At 41.2% G+C, this 26,148-nt stretch overlaps 1 protein-coding gene across 1 annotated transcript in view; it reads right to left on the reverse strand.

The window, feature by feature from the left end:
• Positions 1-26,148, reverse strand: part of LOC126092120 (uncharacterized) — an 837,738-nt gene that overhangs the window by 504,385 nt on the left and 307,205 nt on the right. Inside the window, exon 2 of the mRNA XM_049907561.1 lies at positions 3,078-3,213. Within this exon, the coding sequence (XP_049763518.1) occupies positions 3,078-3,090 (13 nt within the window). The 5' untranslated portion in view covers positions 3,091-3,213. The remainder of the gene's footprint in view (positions 1-3,077; positions 3,214-26,148) is intronic.

The raw sequence follows: 26,148 nt of genomic DNA on the forward strand, positions 1-26,148 counted from the left end.
CAGTTGTAGAGATCAAAAGTGTATCCCGAAGACAAGGGAAGGGCCGACCACGCGTGACATCAGGAAGAGGGGACCGTTATTTAGCTGTAAGGAAATGAAGGTACCGCCTTAGTACTGCACGGACACTAGGATCTGACTTCGTAGCATCCACTGGGTGTATTGTAGCCAGGAAAACGGTGTACAGAAGGCTTCGGCTGAGTGCCCTTTACTGTCGGAGACTTACTGTGTGAGTACCTCTGACGCGTCTTCACAGAAGGAAACTTCTAGAGTGGAGCTGTCAACATACCACGTGGACGGTCGAACAGTGGACCAATGATCTTTTCACAGATGAGTTCCGATTTGGTGTGGACAGTGATTCTCGACGATTTCGCATCTGGATGGAATGTGAAATACTATTTCGGGACCCAAACTTTGTCGATAGTAACTGATATCGAGGAGGATCCTAAAGGGTCTGGGCAGGGATTAAGTCGACCACTCGAACAACTCTTCATGAAATTGAACGGTTAAACTGGCAAGGTTTAACTGTCGTCAGGTGCCGTGACGAGATATTGGGACCCACGTGCGGTTGTTACGAAGTGCTGTGAGCCCATACTTCATACTGCTGGACGACAATGCTCGACTTCACACAGCACGCGCTTCTGATGTTTTCTTGGAAACTGAAGATATTGCACGCATGGCGTGTCCTGCTCGCTCTCCCGATTTGAGTCCTACAGGGCACGCTGGGGATGCAGTAGGGAGACGGGTTGCATCATGTCAGCATCCACCAACCAATCTCCAAGACTTGCGAGCAGCGCTGCGTGAAGAATAGGCGTTACTACCTCAACATGACTTTTCTGACATCATTTCCCGCCTACCCTGTGGTTTTTGAGGCTTGTATTGCTGCCAGAGGCGGTCACACCCTATTCTGAGCGCATTAATCAGTTGTCGGAATGTGCTCGTAAATCCGTTAACGTGAAAAAAACAACGTTTTTGTCTACCATTATGCATGCTGCTATTCTGTATTATTTATACAGGTTGGTCGGAAATTCCCGTTACAGACTACTAGGTCTTGTAGAAGGGTGTGAGTAATATCATATTTTGACTGGAACCCATGTCCGGAAACCTCATCCAAAGAGACTACAGAGCGTCAAAGTTATAGGCATAGGCGTGTGTAAATGTAGGTATACACGGGGTAATGCCGCGATGATGTTACAGACTTTCTAATGATGGAGGACGATAAATGTACACTCCTGGAAATGGAAAAAAGAACACATTGACACCGGTGTGTCAGACCCACCATACTTGCTCCGGACACTGCGAGAGGGCTGTACAAACAATGATCACACGCACGGCACAGCGGACACACCAGGAACCGCGGTGTTGGCCGTCGAATGGCGCTAGCTGCGCAGCATTTGTGCACCGCCGCCGTCAGTGTCAGTCAGTTTGCCGTGGCATACGGAGCTCCATCGCAGTCTTTAACACTGGTAGCATGCCGCGACAGCGTGGACGTGAACCGTATGTGCAGTTGACGGACTTTGAGCGAGGGCGTATAGTGGGCATGCGGGAGGCCGGGTGGACGTACCGCCGAATTGCTCAACTCGTGGGGCGTGAGGTATCCACAGTACATCGATGTTGTCGCCAGTGGTCGGCGGAAGGTGCACGTGCCCGTCGACCTGGGACCGGACCGCAGCGACGCACGGATGCACGCCAAGACCGTAGGATCCTACGCAGTGCCGTAGGGGACCGCACCGCCACTTCCCACCAAATTAGGGACACTGTTGCTCCTGGGGTATCGGCGAGGACCATTCGCAACCGTCTCCATGAAGCTGGGCTACGGTCCCGCACACCGTTAGGCCGTCTTCCGCTCACGCCCCAACATCGTGCAGCCCGCCTCCAGTGGTGTCGCGACAGGCGTGAATGGAGGGACGAATGGAGACGTGTCGTCTTCAGCGATGAGAGTCGCTTCTGCCTTGGTGCCAATGATGGTCGTATGCGTGTTTGGCGCTGTGCAGGTGAGCGCCACAATCAGGACTGCATACGACCGAGGCACACAGGGCCAACACCCGGCATCATGGTGTGGGGAGCGATCTCCTACACTGGCCGTACACCACTTGTGATCGTCGAGGGGACACTGAATAGTGCACGGTACATCCAAACCGTCATCGAACCCATCGTTCTAACATTCCTAGACCGGCAAGGGAACTTGCTGTTCCAACAGGACAATGCACGTCCGCATGTATCCCGTGCCACCCAACGTGCTCTAGAAGGTGTAAGTCAACTACCCTGGCCAGCAAGATCTCCGGATCTGTCCCCCATTGAGCATGTTTGGGACTGGATGAAGCGTCGTCTCACGCGGTCTGCACGTCCAGCACGAACGCTGGTCCAACTGAGGCGCCAGGTCGAAATGGCATGGCAAGCCGTTCCACAGGACTACATCCAGCATCTCTACGATCGTCTCCATGGGAGAATAGCAGCCTGCATTGCTGCGAAAGGTGGATATACACTGTACTAGTGCCGACATTGTGCATGGTCTGTGGCCTGTGTCTATGTGCCTGTGGTTCTGTCAGTGTGATCATGTGATGTATCTGACCCCAGGAATGTGTCAATAAAGTTTCCCCTTCCTGGGACAATGAATTCACGGTGTTCTTATTTCAATTTCCAGGAGTGTACATTTATCGTTCTTTATCATCCTAGAAAGTCTGTAACATCATCACGGAAACATATCGTGTATACGTATATTTACAGATGCCCGCGCCTATAACTTTGACGCTCTGTCGTCTCGTTGGATGACATTTCCAGACATGGGTTCCTATTCAAAATACGATGTACTCACTCCCCTCTACAAGTCCTAGAAGTCTGTAACGGGAATTTCCGACCACCCTGTATTGTTTACTATCACCTGTTTATACTGTTTTGTGGCAAAATAAACGCAACCTTGAAATGTTTCGGTTTGTTGGTTTCATTTTGAACACAAGCGTAAATTTCAGTACATTCAAATCTGGGAAGCTGGTATGAATCACTCTTGGATAAACCAGATGTAATCGACCATTAGTATATTTCGATACAAACTACTGGAGACATAAGCAAGAGGTACTCACAAACGACCAGCATGTTGGCCGCGACAGTCTTGGTGGAGAAAGAGGGCGCGTCGGCCGTCACCTCGCAGCTGAAGTTGCCCGACAGGCTGAAGCCGACACGTCGCAGCACCACCTGAGTCGCGTTGGACGCCGAGAGCTGCCAACAACAGAGAGCACAGTGTAATTATAACGCCGAAGAATTCTCGTGGTTATCTGTGGCACGAAACTGAAAATTACGCAGTGAATTATGCTCTTAAAGATACTCTACTCAAACATTATCTGTCTTTAGCGATCAGCGTACTTTACCGTCATTTGCAGGACCCGACTACAGTTCCAGGTACTCCACGAAATTGCCGTGGATGGGCATCTGGAACGGGAAGCACGTAACTTTCTGATAGCAATACAGGAACTACGCGAAAACAGGCAGCAGTTGCGAGGGCGATCTGATGATTAAACAGCTTCCAAATCGCATCCGAATGAAGCCACACGTCGGAGGATGACACGGCGGCTGGTCCACAGAGCCGGATTTCGAGGATGGCACACACTGAGGTGACAGAAGTCACGGGATGCCTCCTATAATCGTGTCGGACCTCCTTTGGTCTGGCGTAGCCCAGCAACACGGCTTTGTAACGCCGGAAATGCATATCCTCCTATTTCCATCTATTGTACCATATTTTTTCTTTCCTTGCTTTGTTACCTCAAGATATGACATTTCTGTCTCTTTATATATTGTAATTGTTTTACTATTTGTATATATATATTTATGCATTTATGTCGATGTATAATTGGTTTGTTTCGTAAATATTATTTGTATTTTTACGCTGGGTCTTGCCTAGGGAAAACTGCTATCGAACGATTACATCGATAGGTCGTGTGAAGAATCGAAATGTGTAGGATCTTTGGTAGTGTTAACTCTGCCGCGTGGAGCGCGGGCCGAGGGAGAGTCTGGCTGGAGTAGCGAGTGGAGCAGGTGTGTTGTGTGAAGCTCCCGCGAGTTGCCGCGCTTTCGCGGTTTGGCAGCATGTAATTGCGCTCGACTTGCGATGATAGTTTCTGACATGGTGTCGCGGACGGGAAGCATTAGCTGGCGCACATCACGAGCCCGTTTCGTCTGGTGACCGTGTCGAGAAGAAGGCGCGCCCACATCCAGCTTCTGCAACTGCGACGGCTGACAATGAGTGACTGTCGCCACCTCCTCGATCGACGGCTTCAAACCTTCAATCAACCAACAAGGAAGACAGGAAGCACGTAAAGTTTTAGAACTGTATGGCAGACCTCAGCTTTTCAAACTTTTAAAATTGTTCCATTTGCCTCGCAAAATTACAGCAACTTAGCATGAACCTTTGTTGCTCATTGTCCCAGTTGCATTACCAAGCAGGGTCCCTTCCTTTTCCGGAATGAACCCGAGTGTCATTGAGATTCAAACGCCAGCATCATTTTATTTAACTGGTTTAATTTCAAAGTTCAGTTAAGGTATTCATAGCCGGCTACAGTATTTAGATTGCAGAAGCACAAATTAAGAGTGCGAGTTTTGTTACCGTATTTTAGCTTACCTGTGACTGCAGCTCAGCTTGGTACGTACTAAATTTTACTATTGTTAATTGTTCAGAATCATTTAATTCAAGTTCAAAGTTAAATCTCTTATTTCTAAATTGCGTAGATTCAAGTAGCTTTTGAAATGATTGTTGAGGTAGTGCAAGACTAACCGTATTTTACTGAATTTCGATGTGCTTCAGAAAGAAAGCTCACTATTAACTTCAGTAACTAAATTAACTTTCGATTTTCCTGTTTTATTAATTCTTTTGCTAAATTAAGTCAGAGTGTTGCGAAATTTATTACTTCTGACAAACTTTCAGTTTTCACACTGCACGTGTCAACCATCAGTTGCCACACTTCTAGTGCTAATTATATGTCTAATAACATTTCTTTTTCAGTTACTATAGTAATTGTCCTTAGGACAGGCGACCGTAATTTTCCCCAAATCTCAAATATCTAATTACCGCTAGTTGATTGTTAACGTAACGGCCGCACATTTACTTTCTTTATTAACTTTACCCCCATTTCAAAATTAATTTCCACCAGTTTCATTAGCATTTTTCCTTTCTTTCAGATGTAACCCTTTCCTCCCTCTTTACCGACAAGTTAACCTCGGTGACGATTGCTTTTCCCAAATTTCCATTAGGTACACGCGGTTTAATTTTTCACTGTCATTAAGGTCGATAAATGAGGGGGAGGTTACAGCTTGATACAGTCGTTGGAAGAACCCTGCAGTAACACTGAGCCATGCTCTCTCTATAGCCGGCCATAACTTCGAAAGTGTTACCGGTCCATAATTTTGTGCACCAACAGTCTTCTCGATTATGCCCAAAAATTTTCGATGGGATTCGTGTCTTGCGATCTTGGTGGCCAAACCATTAGGTCGAACTGGCCAGACTGTTCTTCAAACCAGTTGCGAACCACTGTGTCAAGTTAAGCAGGGACTAATGTGACCAGGTGAAGATTTTCCAGTCGTCTAGGGTCCAACTGATGAGGTCACGAGCCCACGAGAGTTACCACGGGCGATGTCGTACTGCTAGCAAAGACACTCGTGTAAGTCACCCGCTGCCATAGCCTACTAACGCCAAATTTCTCCGCGCTGTCCTAACGGAAAGGTTCGTCGTTAGTCTAACATGGATATCTGGGTTATTCGACTCAATGTTGCGTCTCTGTTAGGACTAATAACCCTGCGCAAACTCCACTGCTCTGGGTCGTTAAGGGGCTCCGGAACGCCCTATACTTGCAATGTTAAAATAACGCTTATTAATTACATCTTTCCACACAAAGTATTTGAGGTAGGAACTTGAACTTTTTACAGATTATTTATTGGAATATGGGCTACAACTTAACACAGGGATTTTACAAAATTTTAGTTCAGTTATTAAAGATGATTTTTTTTTCAATTGTAATGAAAATTCACAACATTGTTTTGCAATTTTTTATTTATATATTCAAAAATATACAGTTTTTTGGAAAAAGGCTGTGTTAAATTATGCAGAAGGTACTGTGTAACATTTACTGAAAGTTTGAAACAAATATGTTTGGAAGATCCTTAGAAAACATGTAATTAGTATGAGAAAATAAAAGTTTTGGGAATCGAGCGACAAAGATTGGATTAGCTTTTTAGTGCATTCCAGGTTCATAGGATGGATTATCTTCATCCTCTGCAAACTCCTCCTCCAGCTTCCTCTCGTTCCTCCTCCTGTTTACTCTTGCTTGTATTTCTAGACTATTTACAGCCCTTTCTGCAGCCCGAAGGCGTTCCTTGTCTAAAGCAAGCATCGCTCGTACCATGTTAAAACCTATCTTCATTCCCATATTTCTAAATACCTTGCACCTTACAATGCTGCCATCATTGAAAGTCGCAACAGCATCATACACACCAAAGTGAAGTGTTTCTATTCCAACAAATTCAGTCTTGGGGATTCTCGACCATAGAACAGTATTTACACTTTCATTGGGGTTTTGAGTTTTTCCGTGAATACACTTTTTCAACAGTTCAGGTGCTGCTAAGTCTCTGAAAATAGGTTTTATCACCTCCATTATTGCATGAGGCAGGCTATGCTTATGAGTGTACACTTCACCAGTTAGCAATCCTTTGTTGTATTTACACCAACTGTCTTCTTCTTTGGGACACAAGCTATGTTGGGGATTTTCATCGGTTGAAGAAGTATGAAAAATACAGTTACAGTAATAACACATACCTTTGGCTTTCCAACATTTCTCCTTTTCTTAAAAGCCTTCAGAGGATTTCTAATAACTTTACTTTTACTCATTATTATACTTCAACAAAACAGAGACTCAAGAAACAGAATTAATTACGAATATTTTCGAGATAACGACAGAGTAAATAAACATGAAACAATCGACAATCACACCAGCGATATATATTGAACCATCACAGGTTAGCCACAACACGGACGTTAATAATAACACCATTTGACAGCAGTTTAACAGCGCCACAGTGGGTCACGCCCATGTAGAACACATTTTAAAATTTTTTTTAAAAATAGTTGTAGTCTTCGGAATTGAATAAATTATATATCTATTAAAAGGTAATAGTCTGCAGATTCAGAAAAGGCGAAAAAGTAAAAATTGAACTTTTCATGATTTTGAGCCTTTCCGGAGCCCCTTAAGTGAAGGCCGTCAGCTACTGCGTTGTCCGTGCTGAGAGGTAATGCCTGAAATTTGGTATTGTCGGCACACTCCTGACGCTGTGGACCTCAGAACACTGAATTCCCTATAGTTTGCCGAAATGGAATTTTCCAAGAGGCTACCTCCAACTACCATCCCGCATTCAAGTATGTCAATTCCCGTCGCTCGGTCATAGTGCTGACATGGTGTAATGGTCAGCATTTCTGCCTAGTAGGCAAAAAAACTTGGGTTCGAGTTCCCGTCGTGCTTCAAAATTTTATTTTATTTCTTCAGCTTCCATCATTATCGTAGATAAAGATGAGACTTTCTTCAGGAAAACTTAATTATAAGAAAAAGTTTACGTGGTTTGAAAAGTAATCTATGTTTACACCATGCGAAATGCATTCTGTTCACATCGATGATTGCTCGTATTGAGCTAGATTGTGCTGTGGGCATGTGTCGCTGTTTTCTAGAAATTCCGGACTGGAGGAGCATTTCTAACGCACTTTTTGAGAAACCATCTGACATGTCACTATCCCAGAAAGTTTCACCATTTAAAAGGTCCGACGAAGTCTGCAGCCTTGTATAGACTGAGATTACAAAAGTAATTGGATAGAAATAAGGACATATTCAGGTGATGGTCGTATCGCGTACGCAAGGTATGAAAGAGCAATGCTCTGGTGGATCTGTCAATTTTACTCAGTGATTCACGTGTAAAGAGAAGGACTACGACAGCGATACAGACCACTGTCCAGCTTCTCTGAATTTCCGAATACGTGCTGCCAAGAAGATTGTTCAGGTTAAGATATGTGTACCTCGTCTCCAGTCTACCTTAACTCCCGCTGTTTCTCTATCGGTGGTGGTGCTTCAGGTGTACTTAAAATCGAGCTTTCATGTTAATTTCTAGAATGTAAATATTTTTAGGTTTCTTGTGATCTACGCATGAATCTCGTGCAAGTAGCTCCGTCTACACGGTAGGCGCCGACGGAAATAGTGCATTATGGATAATCTTGCAAGCTCACACGTCTCGTGTGGAACGGGCTTAAGAGCTTCGGTTGCCTTGTGTTCGGAATCACACATCATACGAACACCAACAATTTGCGGAAGTTCGAATTCACTTAGTTCTGTCGTAATGCTGAACTCCGTTCTGGTCACGACTCACACAGCTTTCGTGCTCAAATACTGGAATGCAACATGCAGACTTGGCTAACATGCGAATTTGTGTTCAAGCACGCATTTATTACAGTGTTTCCATATTTTTGTCCAACCCCAATGAGGATCAATGCGTGATGACGAACTGAAATCATGTAATTCAGTAGGAGGAATACAGAAAAATCGTATTATGAGTGCGACCCTTGACCTAAGGATCATTCATCGTCTCAAATTAGCGATAGGAAGGGGACGATTTGATCCTGAAGCTACGTTAATACACTAGGGAGAAATTACCAGACAGAGTGAATGAGAGACTTTGATTCAGTGCTTTTCATACTCAAAGAAATGAAATGAACAAAATTCGGGATGCTGTAGATCAGTGGTTCCCAACAGATGGTACGCGGAACCCCTGGGGTCAGCGAGCTATGCCAGAGGGGTCTGCAAGATGCTATTAGAATAAAGAATAGACAAAAATCCAATGCCTCACTGAAGGAGACCAAGATCAGCTTGTGGATCTGTCCACCTGTGGTGCGATGATAAACATTTCCATCGGTGATAAAATTACAGACTTCTGGGCATCTGCACGCAAGGACTACAAGAAACTTTGAGATAAGGAAATGAAAAAGATCTTTCCATTTGCAAACAAATATCGGTGTGAGCAAGCATTTTCTTCCATTTGTTTCATTAAAGACAAATATAGGAATCGGCTCGACATGCGATCGGATTTCAGAGTGAAAGTTTCAAGTTTGGAACCTAATATTTCAAGCACTCAAAGGTGAAATTGAACTCATCTCATTAATAACTGAAAATTAAAACCAACTGTATACTGAAGGAGTACTCTGTAACTGCATTTTTTCAAATAAATAATACCTTATATGAAATTAGTGTTTTCTTATTCTTCACACATGTCAACTCAATGCAAACTCAAGTGTAGTACACTTGAAATACCAATACAATAAGTTTTAATTTTTTCAATGATGAATATGTCAATGTTTTTTTCTAAGTACCAAAAATAGAAAACGTATAAAAAGAATCTTAATTTGGCATTTTTAGGTACTTGATACTGAGATATGAAAAGGTAACAATCATGCTCGATGAGGGGGGTCCTCGAGATAATTTTGTTGGGAACCCCTGCTATCGAGCACTAGTTTCCTTCAGTAACATGCTTTCAGTTTACAAGTCCATCATCAGACTTTAAATTTTACAAATTCTCGTCCACGTGTCGGTACAACTAAATGCGATAAAACCAGATTCAACAAAATCTTTGTTGAATGTACTCCCAACGAACATGACGTGAGCAACTTGAAATAAAATGTTTTCTATGTGAGTTAGCCAGAAAGTAATGCACTGCATTTTTTTTCTTCAACAATTCTTTATTGAACGTAGTGAGACCTACACACATGAAAGAATGGTGTTTTATCTACACAGCCTATTTTTCCACGTAATCTCCATCCTGTTCTGCGGCCATCCCACAGTGCGAAACAAGGGCGTGTATGCCCTGTCGCTGCCAATCTTTATCCTGGGAGCGGAGCCAGTGCTTCACTGTGTGAATCAACCCCTCATCGTCCTCAAAATGTCTTCTCGAGTCGTATTGCATCTGTCGTCGCGAATGACATCAGCTCGCTGCAGATGTCAGGAGTGACAGCCGTGGATGGTGTACCCGACCGCTGCAAATCATGGAGCTCTGCCGTACCGCCTTACGATGGCGTCACGCTCCGTGCCCAGCGATTAACTGTCGACATCAGATGCCCCATAAACTTTCCACAAGTATTTGTGAATATTCCCCATAGTTTCCTTCTCTGCAGTGAGAAATTCAACGACGGTACGTTGCTTGTAACGTACATCGCCTGCAGACGCAATTTTGAAACTATTCTGCAGCAACGCTATCTGTCGGAAGGCACGGAAACTTGGCGCGTTCACTCAGGAGACTTTAAATAGTACACAGTAACGATTCGCATTCGTAGCATAGTTTTCGGCTGAGAAAAAAAATGCGGTGCGTTACTTTCTGGTCAACCTTCGCATATAAGTGGATATCACTGAAAATCGTTATTCACACAGGAACAGCTACTTATCTTCTTTTAGTCCTTATTGTTTGCCAAAACTCAGAAGAATTTATCTAACTAATTTTCTCAAATTGTAGCACTCTTTCAACTAACTTTATAAAAAGTATCTGAAAAGGATCAAGAGTTCAACATAGCTCTATTAAGCGCACCAGCTCGAGGTACCGTATGATAACATATATCACTGTTGATCCATTGTGGACATGAGACAGCGTCTGATCAAATATTTAACAATGAATTTCGTCAAACCGCCGTGCAATTGAGATGTTAGTTCTTTTTTTTCACTACCAGTTTCGGTAATTCATTATGCCATCTTCAGAGGTGCATATGGGGCCTGAAGATAGCATAATCAATTGCCGAAATTAGTAGCGAAAATAAAGTAACATCTCACTTTTAAGGCTGTCTGGCAAATTTCATTGATAAATAGATGGCCTAAAATGTGTGGTGAAAGAAATACATATATGCTTTCGCCAGTAACCCCTATTCATACAGAATAATCCCTATTCATATAGAAAGAAGTATAGGGTTACACTACTCTCGATCTTTCACTAGTAAATATATCCACGAGGCACAGTGTCTCCGTTGTAACGTCTACCACTGGAGCATTTCCGTTAGGCCCTTATACTCATCAAACGATACCGTGAAGAAACGCGCTGTTTTTCGTAGGCTCTTTCCTAGCTCTTCTCTCAATGCTACCATGTATGATTCTCAGACTGATTACAAACACTTATGAATCGGTGGAACAAGTGTTTTGTAAATCACTGTTCTCCCTGATGACGTACATTTCCTTTAGGTTCTTCCAGTGTGTCTCAACCTGGCAGCTGCCGAGTCTACGACTAGTTACACGTGGTCGTTCGATTTCTCGTTGCTCTATCATGTTACTCCTTAGTGTGTTACAATTATTACAGAATCAAGTGTGCCCATTAGTTGACTCTTTTATATCCTCCACATTTATTTTACCATTTTTTTTTAAATTAATGGTACTTATTTCACTGCATTAGCCACCTTCAGTGGCTACCGAGTCTGATACTTTCATAAACTGTGCTACGGAAGTCAGTCTATAGAATGACGGTTGGCTGTCAACAAGCGTCGTGTCTTCACGGTTTAAAACGCCGTGTGGGTCTTTGTTCAATGGAAGTTGACGATCAAATTAGTTGTACAGCACCTTGGAATTTTAAGACGTGTCTGGTTCGGGAGCTTGAGGACGAGTGTGCTGACGGTTTCCAACACCTTTAAAACCGACGTCAAAAGTGTGCCGTAGGTAACGGTGACTACTCTGGGGACCAGTAAAGGCGTTTTGCTTGCAACTCATGTTTCCTTTACCTTATGAGACAAATCACCGGACTTTTCAGACGCAACCCAGACGTATGTAGCAGTAGATTTAGATACTAGTTTTTTTGTTTTTGTTATTGAAACTCAGTGGTTTTAACTATTCGTTGAAACAGGTTTGAACATGAAACTGCGATGACTCACTTTTTTTCATTTTTTTCCCAATAAATATCTTCAGGATTGCATGCAGATGGGGTATACAGAAATAAGATGTTCATATACATTGCATTATGTGTAGTACTGGCTCTGTGACAAAAAGAGAGGGAACACTTTAAAGGATTATCATGAGTGACAGTTATAATCCATGTTGTGCTGAAAAACGATTTCCTTTACTTTATGCGGCGGTGTGCGCCGTATTGTGGGTATTGTTCCCCTAACAGCTTCCATTTTACTTTCTTGTTGGCCTCTAATTAATTAATTTACTCTGCAGAGCAGTAAATTTGTCATTGGCCATCGGTCACATTACTCAACAGTATGTATTTTACCAAACATTCTCAGTTGCCGACACACTTTGCTGGAACCAAAAATTTGCATCTTGCAAGTGCAAGTAGGTATTTTGAGCTAAGATCTGAATTAGTCCAGTCAAATTGCAGAAATACCTTGCAAAAGCTGGGGTAGAAGAGTTTATTTTTTTCAACTCGTTCATATGGTTGGAAATATTAGAAAACCGAGTATTGCCAACAAAATTTCGCTTGGGAAAACTATCTGCAGTCAAAAAACTTGGAAAATTTCGGCCTTTTTTCCGTTTTTTCAAAATATCTCAGTTTCATTTGCCCCTATCGCTTTAACGTCTATTTTCTTTTTTAAAGAGCAAAAAATTCTGTACAAATTTGCTTTTTTCCATTTCTCAAAAAATACCAATTTTTCAAATTTTGAGCGTAGTGGCAGGATACCTCATTTTTGAACACTATTTTTTTCAGTTTCTGTTTGTGTAGTATAAATACATTATACATCATGTTATATGTTGGAATTTACCACCTCACTTTCGAGTATTCAATTTCTCTGTATGCAACATGAGGATTGCTGGGCACCCAACTATTGTGGTTCTTACATCACTACCCGAAGTTCACTATGGGCACCTCACCCCTGATATTTGTAAAACTAGAAACATAAAAATAGATCATTAAGAGACATAGACACACACACTCACACACACACACATATACGCATACAAAATAAATTGTCTCCGGAAACTGAACTATTATTAGCTGCAATAGGCAACCTAATTAGGTAGGTAATTATCCTTGTGTATAAAAGCCACACAGTTGACATTAAAAATAAGTAGCATTATTACAATTGAAATGCATTGTCAGTTACTAAAAAATGTTGACAGGTCTGGGTGTGTAATAGTTGTAATAGCGCACGTTAGCGCACTTGAGACAGATATGAGCAACACTTCCATCGTTTTGATGGGCCAGGTTCCTCAGTGTCACCAGAAATACCTTGAGTTACGGATTCAGGGTCTGTACCTAGAGTTGATCCCAGATTGACCTCTTCTTTAAACAGCGAGTCAGCCTCAGCAAGTTCGTTGATTTCGTCAGCGGTTTCCTCAACATCCTCCATAACATCTTCTTCACTGTCTTCATATAAAAATTTGGCACGTTTTCACAGTTGACCCCAGTAAATTTCTTGCAAATTGAAGAACATTTCAAACCCGCTTTTCTGCAGGAGCACGCTCCCCCACAGTTCAGCTTGCATGAGCATGAAACGACGTGAAGAAGTCCTTCAGGTGCTGCATCTTGGCTCATTATAACCGGTATTGGACCGTGGTCACTGCGATTCCAGCCCAATTTCTCAGGAGGTTTCAAGTTTCCCATCCAACTTTGGACTTGTTGGTAAGTCCGCAACGAATGATGTTATGCAGCATTTAGTGTAGGTGGCAACTGTGCAAGATTCAGTTTGCTTTTTGTAGCAGACTTGGCGAATAGCTGGTACCGCAAATGGTCTAGTGTGTGGGAACTGCTGACACCTCCACTATACAATGCGATAGTAACTTGTTTCGCTGCTGTTATTATTTCTTCACGGGTAGCATGTGGTTTATTGAACGTGCAAAGCGCTGAGGTTAGGAGTTCATTTTTCGCAACAATATTGCAGCACTTCATTTTTCCTTGACCAAAAAAAAGCGGATGTTGTATCACATCCGCTAAAGGCGTGAGTGAACAGAATATATTCACTGTCAAACTTGTAACATGCAGCGGAAAACCACCTGTCTTCTGCATTTCCTCTTCCTGGCTTTAAGAAAAATAAGTTTTCAATGCCTAGCCCCAAACCGGTCATGAGCACAAGCAGGTCAACATCTTCTCCTACAAAGACAACACTTCCAAAATCTTTGGTTATTGAAATGACAGATGATACAATCATAATGTCAGCATCGTCTTGTGCCTGGTGCACTTGAACACTACACTCCAGAAATTCCTTTTTAAGAAGTGTGATCAAACGCATCTTGTTTCGTTCGTTGTACAAGAACTTGTCCTGAGGGACTTGGTTCACCATCTCTGATTCAACCACAACGTCAACTGAAGAATGTTTTTTGGACCTACGAATCCTCTCAGCGCTCTTTGTGCTACATTTGTCTCCCTTACATGGATACCCATCAAACACAATAGCAAATTGAGATCGAAATTGACGTTTCAAGTAAGAAACATAGCTTGGGGCTATTGACTTGAGGCAAACATTTCAAGTCCAAGTCACTTCGTGGATAAGGTACCCTTCATGAAAATTTCGTTTGGCATAAGGCAGTATTAATTGCTTGGTTAAAAAGTAATCAGAATTCCCTTTTGCATATAAGAGGCATTTCTCTTTGAACTTGAACTGACCTTTTCCTTGCGACCGAGGTAGCACGCCTGTTGGTTCCTGAGGATGTCTAAGGCTAGCTGCTATCATTCTCTCATTAATGTACTTCTTGTAGCATGCTTCATGCAGCATCACTTCACTGAGCGTTTTCAAAAAACGGGTGTGAGCAGACTCCCGGCGTTTAGCACTACAATCGATAAGTGTGCTCAGTCCTTTCTTTTTCACATTGCATCCACCACTCACCACAGTTTTTTCGCAAATGAAACACAAATTCATGTCAGACATACTCATTTTCAGCACCACAACATATACTGAATGGGAGCGACTCCAAACTGTACGACTCTTATTGTTGTGTGCTAATAGCTGTCAGCGCACTGTGAACAATCACTAGAGATAATTGCCTTCCGCCCGCCAAAGGATAAATACGCTTTTGTCCGCTAAAGAACAATTCCTACATACTTTTTCTTATAACTGATCATTAACGTCAATCAACTGTAGAAAATGTACGGCACCTTCATGCAATCGTATTACTTATTGTAACACAAATACACTTCACGCAATCCGACGGGAATGTATTCGTAGTTACTGAATATGATGCTGTTTGTCGTGGACCTGCAACACAGTGAGATGGTAAATTCCAATGAATAACATGATGAGTAATATTTTTATACCACACAAATAGAAACTAAAATAACAGTGTTCAAAAATTAGGTAATTTGCCACTTTTCTCGAAATTTGAAATATTTGTATTTTTTGACGCGCTGTAGCGCCTTAGACATTGGGAGTAGGAAAAAATGGTAAAAATCAATAGAGAATTTTGTGCTCTTTAAAACAGAAAATAGACGTCAAAGCGATAGAAGCAAATGAAACTGAGATATTTTGAAAAAACTGAAATAAGTCCGAAATTTTCGAAGTTTTTTGATTGCAGAATGTTTTCCCAAGAGAAAGTTTGTTGGCAAAACTTGGTTTTCTAACCTTTCCAACAATATGAACGAGTTGAAAAAGTTAAATCTTCTACCCCACCTTATGCAAGGTACAGGCTTTTTCTCTGACAGTTTCACTGGACTAAGTGGATGGCTACAGGATAAGAGTTTGTCGACTGTTTATGTACGAAAAACTATACGATTACTGACGGCTTGAATTGCTCCCACAAGAAACTAAACTGGAAAGTATTATGTGAAGCATTACCTGTCTCGCTATTCTGTAATTTAATTTGTTTGTACTTTTCCAACAAAAGAAAAAAAACGGAATACGAGTTCGCTCTTAGTATCAGAACGCTTAGAATCGGAAAATCGTTGTTGCAAGTGCGGTTAAACAGCAATATATTTTACACACACTATATGAAAATGTTGAATCGTAAGTAAATCTCCACATCAAATATGAAAGTGAATTGGAATAAATTAGTATTTATTTACAAAACAGGTGGCTCACACCCAGCCGTTAGTGTACGCTTTTTCTAAAAATTAAAACAAACAAAAAAATAGGTTCTGTATCTGCAGCCGTGCTGTGAAAAGGGTCAGGAAAAGTTTATTTACAGTGCGGGAAAATGAAAACCTTTCATTTACTGGCTGACAATTGCTTCATTATGACCGCGAATTTACTTTTAAAGCGAATAAATGTGCCCCGGTGAGGTAATTAAAATTCGGGAGCTCAAAGTCTAAAGAGAGCAGGCACAATTTAAGCTTTTATTCCAAAAAAAGCGAGGCATTATTGAGGATTTTTCAGAGCGCCCAGAGAATGTCAATGAAAGAAAAATGGGAGCACGGTTTTAAAAATTTTCGCTTGAGAACTGAGAAAGAACACTACGTCCTTAGGGGTACTAAGCGAAACGTATGAGCATGCAGCGACATTTTCCAGTTAAAACAACTATGCGTCTTAGCCTCTTGTCGCACGTTTTAAACGATGAAGAGAATTTGTCAGCCAAGTGGCGGTGCATGTTTTGCTTTCTCTTTGAATTACTGACTCTTCGTATTGCGTCAGTTCCATCATGAAGGACGGCCCTCAGGGATGTGGAAAGATGAAGTTATTCATAAAATTTATAAGCACCCACTGGTGGCTTCTTTTGTAACGTACACTGACCACTAGCGCTTATATACTCATTCTGATGACTGTAGGACTCGCTTTTAGATTACTTCATTTGTGTATGTATACATTAGGGAAAAAAACTACTTTGAAACACGCCATTTGTTTCCCCTCTGATGGTGACCACATGAAGTAGTTATCGAATGCATGAAACAAATGCTTAATTTAATTTAATCAGAACACTCATCCCTTTTACTTGGGGCTCCCAAAACGGGATTTCATGAACCTACTTCCCCATACCACTTATGGGTGGAAATCTATTCTGGAAATTCGCTTCCAACTATTGGTTTCCAAATTCTGCGATCGATTGTCGCACCCATGAAAACATTTTGGAAAGTGCCTGGGATGTCAGGTTTCGTCTTATTTTTAAAAATTTTCGTCTAATATGAACGGAATGGTTTTCTGAAAAGTGAAGGGTAAGTAGAAATATTAGACTGAAGCTGTTTGCACCTCGTCTAATTGAGAGAAAGAGCGAGTGTGCCGACTAAACCATAAAATATATCATCTGGTTTCCAGGCGCTATATTTAACTGGGCTAGCAAATCCGCTTCAAACCTTAACATGTCAACAGAACAGCGAAAAACGGTTTCCGAAATTCGGTTTTCTTTCGGAAGATGTACTGCTGGTTTACGTATAAAATGAATTTCTGTGTTGACCAGAATTTCATCCTTATAGCGTACGTGGAGTAAAAGAACGCGTGGGCAAGAGTACGAATAAAGCTTCGACGTCCCTAAAGCAGAAGTTCACCATTCTTCCACCAGGAAGCGCATATGTCGTCATCTCAGTTTAGGAGTCTTGTTGTATTCTGGCGATTACAGCTGGAGAAATCGTGGTAAGTCACTTTTGTACGTTTTAGATGTAACATCGGTATAGTTTTCATTGGGTGTTAGCTGCACTTAAACGTATTTAAACAATGGACAAACTCGATACCGGAAGTAGGGGCTTCAAGCTTCCATATGCTCGTTGAGGGCCATGACTTTGGTAGTGCGTGTTATCTGTAAATTGCGAAAAAAGAAAATAGTGGAATGGGGTAAAACTGCTCAAGGTTAAGGGGTAGGACATAGTAGTAAGCACTTTTGCTCCATCAAGAAACTATTTGCAAACTTTTACTGCATAATTTGTACTTTGACTTCTGTATTTCCTTCTAGTGTATTCAAGCCCTTTCTGTGTTTATTTACCTTAAATGCCTCGTTCTTCACCTTACAGCAGCAAAATTAATTTTACTTTTCTGTAGTTTTCTTTATTTTCGTAGGGTAGGTTTCTTCTTTTTCTTTTTTACAAATATACCTACCTCTCAACCACAATTCCAATATGATGTTCAACAAGGGCTTTTTCTTTCTTTTTTGAAAAATCGACCGAGGTTATCACCTCGACAGCCATTAACAGAGCTGCTCTACAAACAAGTTACTGGAAATGAAAGCTCAGTATAACAAGCATCCAAACCTATCGGGTTTTTAGAGACGGCCTTAAGAAAACGTCTTAAAGTTGTAAAATGTTGTGAGCATCTCGGCAGAATCACAAAGCTTTCTCATTGGAGGAGGAACATGCAGTAGTACAGAATTGCGTTCACCTCTATGAACGTTTATTTCGGCCTTACTCTCAGATCAGTACTACATGTACTTTATGAAATCGCTAAAACATTTATTTAATTGTAGTTGTTTGTATGTTGTTCAGCTGGGGATAAAAGCACGCGCTGCGTACACTAGGCCGCGCGGGATTAGCCGAGCGGTCTCAGGCGCTGCATTCATGGACTGAGCGGCCGGTCCCGGCGGACGTTCGAGTCCTCCCTCGGGCATGGGTGTGTGTGTTTGTCCTTAGGATACTTTTGGTTAAGTAGTGTGTAAGCTTAGGGACTGATGACCTTAGCAGTTGAGTCGCATAAGATTTCACACACACTTGATTTGCGTACACGTTTCACCGGTCCGGAAGGGCTGGGGTTTGAGTACGCATAATTATTCTCTAGGAAATCTTTTATTACCCCCCCCCCCAACAATAACTGGATGAGAATGATGCATTTACACAATGTTACCAAGATGTCAAACTAGGTGTTACATGAGTGATACAAACAAAAAACCAAAATACCGTACTTTTACCTCCCCTACCCTCTATCTCAGGATGCTGATACGTTATTTAATGAATAGCTGACTGGGTATCTGTTTACTTTGTGTTTAAATATCTGTGGATTTCAATGTCTTGTCCTGTATCTACCGAGAACTTGTTACATATCTCTGCGCCAAAATACTAAATATCATTCTGAACAGTAGGCAACGATACATCGTTTGTTCGTCTTTAATCTTGATTATCGGCGGGGAAAAAATATATAGACACGTACGTGCAAGAAACACCAGTTTCTACAAGAGGTAAGATCTTCAGTTGCCAACTTAACACAGGATTCTAAGGGCGCAAATCAAAGGAATATTTACTTTTTGGAGTCAAACTGCACTGCCACCGAAGATTACACCACAGGAGAGTATTCCACCGACCCCATCTGCAAGTGTAGTGAAAAGTTTCTAGGAAGTTTTTAGAGCTGGTGGTACGTTAGATTGTTTTCCATTTGTATTGGTAGGAGCTCTACTTATGGAATGTCATCCAGTGTGTGTCTGTTGTTCCCTTCCTTTAGTGCGTGTAAGTAATATTTATTAGTCTATAATGTCTACGACACCTAAGTTTAAGGGTTAAAATATTTGCTGCTAGCTAATTGTAAGTTCGCTGTAATATTCTCCTGGCTGTGTCTGGTGTTTATGTGGTTTAGCTCCTTTAACAGTAAAAATAAATTATCAGCGGAGGCAACAATTTTTAAAGAACACTGCATTGCACTCGAATGTAACTCACATTGGTAGGTCGAAAACAAGACTGGGTCAAGCACTAACATCTTATTTACTGTTACCCCAATCAGACTCCTCTATAATTGCTATCCCACATTTTTAAATATGATCCACTGTATGTCACTGTTGATAGAAGACTCCATCCATTTCATGATCTAGTTTTCCTAGTAGAATTTCGTGATGCACAGCCGAAGGCTTTGAATACGTCAATGGGGTAATTTTTTTGTTTACATTCATAAGAGTTTGTGTTATCAGATGTTTTTCTGCGGATGAGCGTATTTATCTCTATTTATCGACAAACACAATAGTACGCCAATCCTACGTCACTTACAAATCACAAGAGAAAAATTCTCAAGACTTACTGTACAGGGAAATAATATCCTTTTTACAAGCATCAGAAGTACCAGGGTCTTTCAATGATGCCCCACAATTTTTTATCACAACATGTTTAATGTGAAGGAGTTAAACTTGGAGACGTTATAAGCTAACATGTCTTTTACATACACTAGTTTCCTACACAAGCTCCTCTATGGCCTTTCGCCATCTTTGTGCAGGAAAATGTATCTTCTGTTGGTAAAAGCTCTTGTCTTGTTCTTGTTGCCATGTTTCGACTGAATCAGCTACGCTGTCATCATCTGTCAAGTGCGCTCCACGTGCATAATCCTCAGGGCGCCCACACAAATTTAAGTTGAGAGCATCAGGTCGGGACTACACAATGGATGAAGGAATGACGCCCACCCAGTCTGGCTTATGTTCCCTGGTTCTGAGACAAGAGTGTGGGCGTGCATTGCCGTGTTGGATCAAGATTTATTTTGGAGTCTCTTCGTATCAAACACGTCGGAACCGGCTCCTTAATGTGTTCAGAGTCTTCACAGATGGCTTTCGGCAATAAATCAACGAGAATGACGCCATCAATATCCCAAAGGACTGTCATCGAGATCAATCGGTGACAGAAAGCCCTCTTCGTTGGCCTCAAACTGTTCCAACATTACAGACGACATGGCTTTTCTTTGAGTCTTGTGTTGTGCGATGAGCATCCGAGGAACTCATCTCGAGCACACTTCTGAAAATACATCTCAGTCACTGTACCTGTACTTCCTAAGCACACTGATTGTTGTAGAGCCAATTGCTGAAATTTGACTTGCTGGTCTTCTCAAGTAATGGCATCCGCGCAATTCACCACGTCGGCAGCAGTGACTTTGACACCATGTGCTGAACGTGGTCGATTCGGAGTTCAGATTTTGTACTTACCGACACTGTAACACTCTTTACTCATGCCCAACAGTACTCCCGTAAAATGCACCAGTACCCTACACTGCAAACACTTATGGATGTTTCTTTTTACGTTGTTGTTGTTGTTGTTGTTGTTGTTGCGGTCTTCAGTCCAGAGACTGGTTGGATGCAGCTCTCCATGGTTCTCTATCCTGTGCAAGCTTCTTCATCTCAAGTACCTACTGCAACCTACATCCTTCTGAATCTGTTTAGTGTATTCATCTCTTGGTCTCCCTCTACAATTTTTACCCCCCGCGCTGCCCTCCAATACTAAATTGGTGATCCCTTGATGCCTCAACATATATCCTACCAACCGGTCCCTTCTTAGAGTCAAGTTGTGCAACAAATTTCTCTTCGCTCCAATTCTATGCAATACCTCCTGAATAGTTATGTGATCAACCCACCTAATCTTCACCATTATTCTGTAGCACCACATTTCGAAAGCTTCTATTCTCTTTTTGTGTAAACTATTTATCGTCCACGTTTCGCTTCCATACATGGCCAAACTCCATACAAATACTTTCAGAAAAGACTTCCTGACACTTAAATCGATACTCGATGATAAAAAATTACTCTTCTTCAGAAACGCTATCCTTCCCATTGCCAGTCTACATTTTATATCCTCACTACGTCGACCATCATCAGTTATTTTGCTCCCCAAATAGCAAAACTCATTTATTACTTTAAGCACCTCATTTCCTAATCTAATACCCTCAGCATCACCCGACTTAATTCGACTCCTAAAAGCTGCACGTGCCTTGCGTAGACGTCATTTTGATGGATCACTACTTCTCTTCCACCTGTCACAATTATTGGAAATTTCGAATACCTGCAGAAGAAACATCAAATTCGGAACACCTAAAATGACTTTTTCCTGTGTGTACTGATGACTCTAAAAAGAATTATACTTATTATCTATTGAATGGCCTTCGTACGTAAATTTGCCAATGTCCGCATTCAGCGTGAGATATGATGTCGTAACTGGAAGTGGCAGCCGTATTATATTTTCTGCCCCATATGTGTTCCACTGCTTTCCACGATCTCAGCGATCTGGTGTTGCATCTGGCACTGTGGCTGGAGAGAATATTGAGCCAGGTATTCCAGTTTTCGTCGTATGTGAAAACAGTGGCGGGCGTCGCGGCTCGTGACGTGTAGATGACGTCGCATTCTGTGCGTTGGGTCTGCCGTGCTGTGAACGATCGTTTCTCTTGAGACACTTCATCTAACACTTCTGCTTTCAAGCTGCCCTGGAGGCCTTTTATTAAATTCAGAGGCGCTGGTTACATACTTTGATGCCATCACGAGCTTTTCAGTCATATTTCAATAAAGATAACGTCTTATTCTTCTAAGAGAAATTCCTTGCTGAAATTCATAATAAAGGTAGTTTTGAAATAAGAAATTTATTTTACTTCTAAAAGAAAGGTTGGTCTGTGCAGTACATCGTTTAATATTGGTCTGTACTTTTGTTATCATTAGTTTCAGAACAATGAAAGTGATAGAGAGTTCATTTACTTCAACTGGTTCCTCTATTAAAATTTGTTGTATCTGTATACGAGCATCTTGCCTCTATCCGCGCTGTTCTCCAGGGTACCACTCTAAATTCTGAACATATAGCTTTCAGAATATGCGAAGATCACAAAACCAATCGTAAATCAAAATTAGTGAAGTATTTTAGCATTAATTTTTATTCTTGGCAAAGGATTTTTATTTTTGTCACACTTTAAACAAACAAATGCAATAATCAGACAAAAAAGGGAGCGTACTTAATACACGTCTACTCTTAAAGTAATCTCTCACTTAACGTTGTGATCACCGATCGCTGTAGTCTACTTATGGCATCAACTGAGAATCCATACGCTCTACTCCAATTTATGTAGAGTTCTCGGGCAAATAATTTTTAGTTCAAAAGATATTGCCTATGTCTTCCCGTTCATCTAAATTCTTATTTGTAGAACAGTTATTTTTACCAAAGGAATTTAAGTGAGCTGTCGTCAGAAATTGTGGTACTTAAATGAGATGCCTTGGCTGTTCAGGAAGAACAGTAGATTTTACAAGAGATGGCAGTGGAAGCCTTGTTTTATTTTGATATTTGTGGCTCTTTTAAATAATTTCATTTAATACATTCTCATAAAAGCTATTACTTTGTGATCGCTTATATGTAAAATGCTGATAAGAGATTGGCTATGAGCTTTCTAAGACAATCAGGGTACGGCACCACTGCACATATTTCGTGGGCTAAAGAACTGCTTTGTGAAATCTAGGGAAGTTCGCAGTCCTGCCTTCATCACGTTCGGACGCTTCTATAAGAAGCTCTGAATAAATGTGATAATTTTGGGGAATCATGATTTAAAGATGGCCGTGGAGTGGCGCAAAGTGAACACGGACGAGTAAGAGAGATGAAAGCGCGAAATTACTAATTTCTTGTGAACTGTCACTTTTAGAGATTACTAAAACGCGTGTGGCGCATTGTGCAAATGGCTCAAAGGGATCTAGTTGTGTAATATTTGAGCGATCATTCTGTCACAGATATACCGTTTTGTAATGTTTTCGGTAAAAAGATTGCTTAAATTGCTTAAATACAGTAAGTTGGCTATTACGAGTGGGTGTGATACGTCTGGATGTAAAAATTGTTGCTTCATGTTACCGAGGACTTGGCGCTGTTTTGTATAAAAATAATGACGATACACCGAATTCTGTACTCCACAACTATCTGCCCTTTAAAAGCATCTGTAACCTAATATTAGAAAATATTTGTTGCACCTTCTAGAGATGGGTAGCGCGACTGGTTCCACTACAGATTTACCAGTCGAGAAACAGCGTTCTTTTTCTGAGAGGACAGGCGTATGGCCCGGATTGCACAAGAAGAAATCACAGAAAGTTGAGTAGAATGGTGACATGTAAATAAAAATCTGATTTAGAGATAATCAAGAAACTGTGTATAGCAATTGTACAAAAGCAGCATATATGTTGAGGATAGTGATGGATGGTTGGATGGCTGATTTGGGAGAGGAGACCAAACAGCGAGGTCATCGGTCCCTGCAGATGGTGACACACACGCAAAAATTATACAGTTTCATGACATATACGTGTTTTTATTCTACGTAAGTTGGTTTAAGAATAAAAAGATATGAAGAAAATGAAACGTTGTGTATGCAATGGTTTTAACATATGTAACGATTCAAGTGCTATCGTATTCAGCTTCACTCATTTCAAAAGATTATCGTAGTTGGTTGTCGTAAATGGATTGGTTGCGGGAAATAATGAAGTTCCGTGACAGGAGAAACAAGACTTCCGGTTAGGTGAATAAAGGGTTATAAACACAAAATCAAATAGGGGTAATGGAGAAGTAGGTTTAATGATGAATAAAAATTAGGACCGCAGACAAGCTATTATGAACAGCATTACTGTTGCCAAGATAGATTAGAAACCCACGCCTAGCACAGCAGTGCAAGTTTATATGCCAACTAGCTCCGCAGATGATGAAGAGATCGAAGAAATGTATGATGCGATAAAAGAAGTTATTCAGATAGTTAAAGGAGACGAAAATTTAATAGTAATGGCGGACTGGAATTCGTGCGCAGAGCATAACTTAATTATAGCTAATACTTGGTTTAAGAATCATAAAAGGAGGTTAAATACATGGAAGAGGCCTAGAGACACTGGAAGATTTCAGATAGATTATATAATGATAAGACAGAGACTTGGAAACAAGGTTTTAAATTGTAAGACATTTTCATGTGTAGATGTGGACTCTGAACACAATTTATTGGTTACGAACTGTAGATTAAAACTGAAGAAGCAGATAAAATGCAGGAATTTAACGAGATGGGATCTCGATAAACTGAAAGAACCAGAGGTTGTAGAAAGTTATAGAGAGAGCATTAGGGAACGATTGACCAATACGAGAGAAAGAAATACAGTAGAAGAAGAATGGGTAGCTTCGAGAGATGAAATAGTGAAGGCGGCAGAGGATCAAGTAGGTATAAAGACGAGGGTTAGCAGAAATCCTTGGGTAACAGAAAAGATACTGAATTGAAAGGAGAATATAAAAATGCATTATATGAACCAGGCGAAAATGAATATAAACGTCTCAAAAATGAGATCGACAGGAAGTGCAAAATGGCTAGAGGACAAGTGTAAGGAGGTAGAGGCATATATCACCTTGGGCAACATATATACCGCCTACAGGAAAATTAAAGAGACCTTTGGAGAAAAAAGAACCACCTATACGAATATCAAGAGCTTAGATGGAAAACTAGTCCTAAGCAAAGACCAGAAAGCAGAAATGTTGAAGGAGTATATAAAGATATTATGAAAACGGAAGAGGACGTAGATGAAGATGAGAATGAACATATGATATTACGTGAAGAATTTGACAGAGCAATGAAAGATCTGAGTAAGGAACGGGCCCCGGGAGTAGACAACATTCCATTAGAACTACTGATAGCCTTGCTAGAGGCCCCCATGACAACCCTACCATCTGGTGAGCAAGATGTATGAAACAGGCGAAATACCCTCAGAATTCAAGAAGAATATAATAATTCCATTTCCAAACAAAGCAGGTGTCGACAGGTGTGAGAATTATCGAACTATCGGTTTAAGAAGTCATGGCTGTTAAATACTGACGCGAATTCTTTACGGACGAATGGAATAACTGGTAGAAGCCGACTTCGTGAAAGATCAGTTTGTATTCCGTAGAAATATTGGAACACGTGAGGCAATACTGACCCTACGACGTATCTGAGAAGATACATTAAGGAAAGGCAAACCTACGTTTCTATCATTCGTAGACTTGCAGAATTCTTTTGACGAAGTTCTGAAGGTGACAGCTGTAAAATACAATGAGCGAAAGGCTACAATTTGTACAGAAACCAGATGGCATGTATGAGAGTAGATTGACATGGAAGGGAAGCAGGGGTTGAGAAGGGAGTGAGACAGGGTTGTAGCTAAGCCCCTATGTCATTCAGTCTGTAAATTTAGCAAGCAGTACAGGAAACAGAAAGATTTGGTGTAGGAATTAAAATCCATGGAGAAGAAATAAAGCTTTGAGGTTTTCCGATGACATTGTAATTCTGTTAGAGGTAGCAAATGACCTGGGAGAGCAGGAATGGAATGGACAGTGGCTTGAAAGGAGGATATAAGATAAACTTCAACAAAAGCGAGACGAGGATAATGGAACGTAATCGAATGAAATCAGGTGATGCTGAGGGAATTTGATTAGGAAATGAGACACTTAAAATAGTAGATGAGTTTTGATATTTGGAAAGCAAAATACCTGATGAAGCTCGAATTAGAGAGGATATAAAATTTAGACTGGGAAGGAAAGCGTTTCTGAAGAAGAGAAACTTGTTAACAATTAGTGCAGATTTAGTTGTCAAGATGTCTGTTTTGAAAGTATTTGTATGATTTG

Source organism: Schistocerca cancellata, chromosome 7 (genome assembly GCF_023864275.1).
Source record: "Schistocerca cancellata isolate TAMUIC-IGC-003103 chromosome 7, iqSchCanc2.1, whole genome shotgun sequence".
Classification (NCBI taxonomy): domain Eukaryota; kingdom Metazoa; phylum Arthropoda; class Insecta; order Orthoptera; family Acrididae; genus Schistocerca; species Schistocerca cancellata.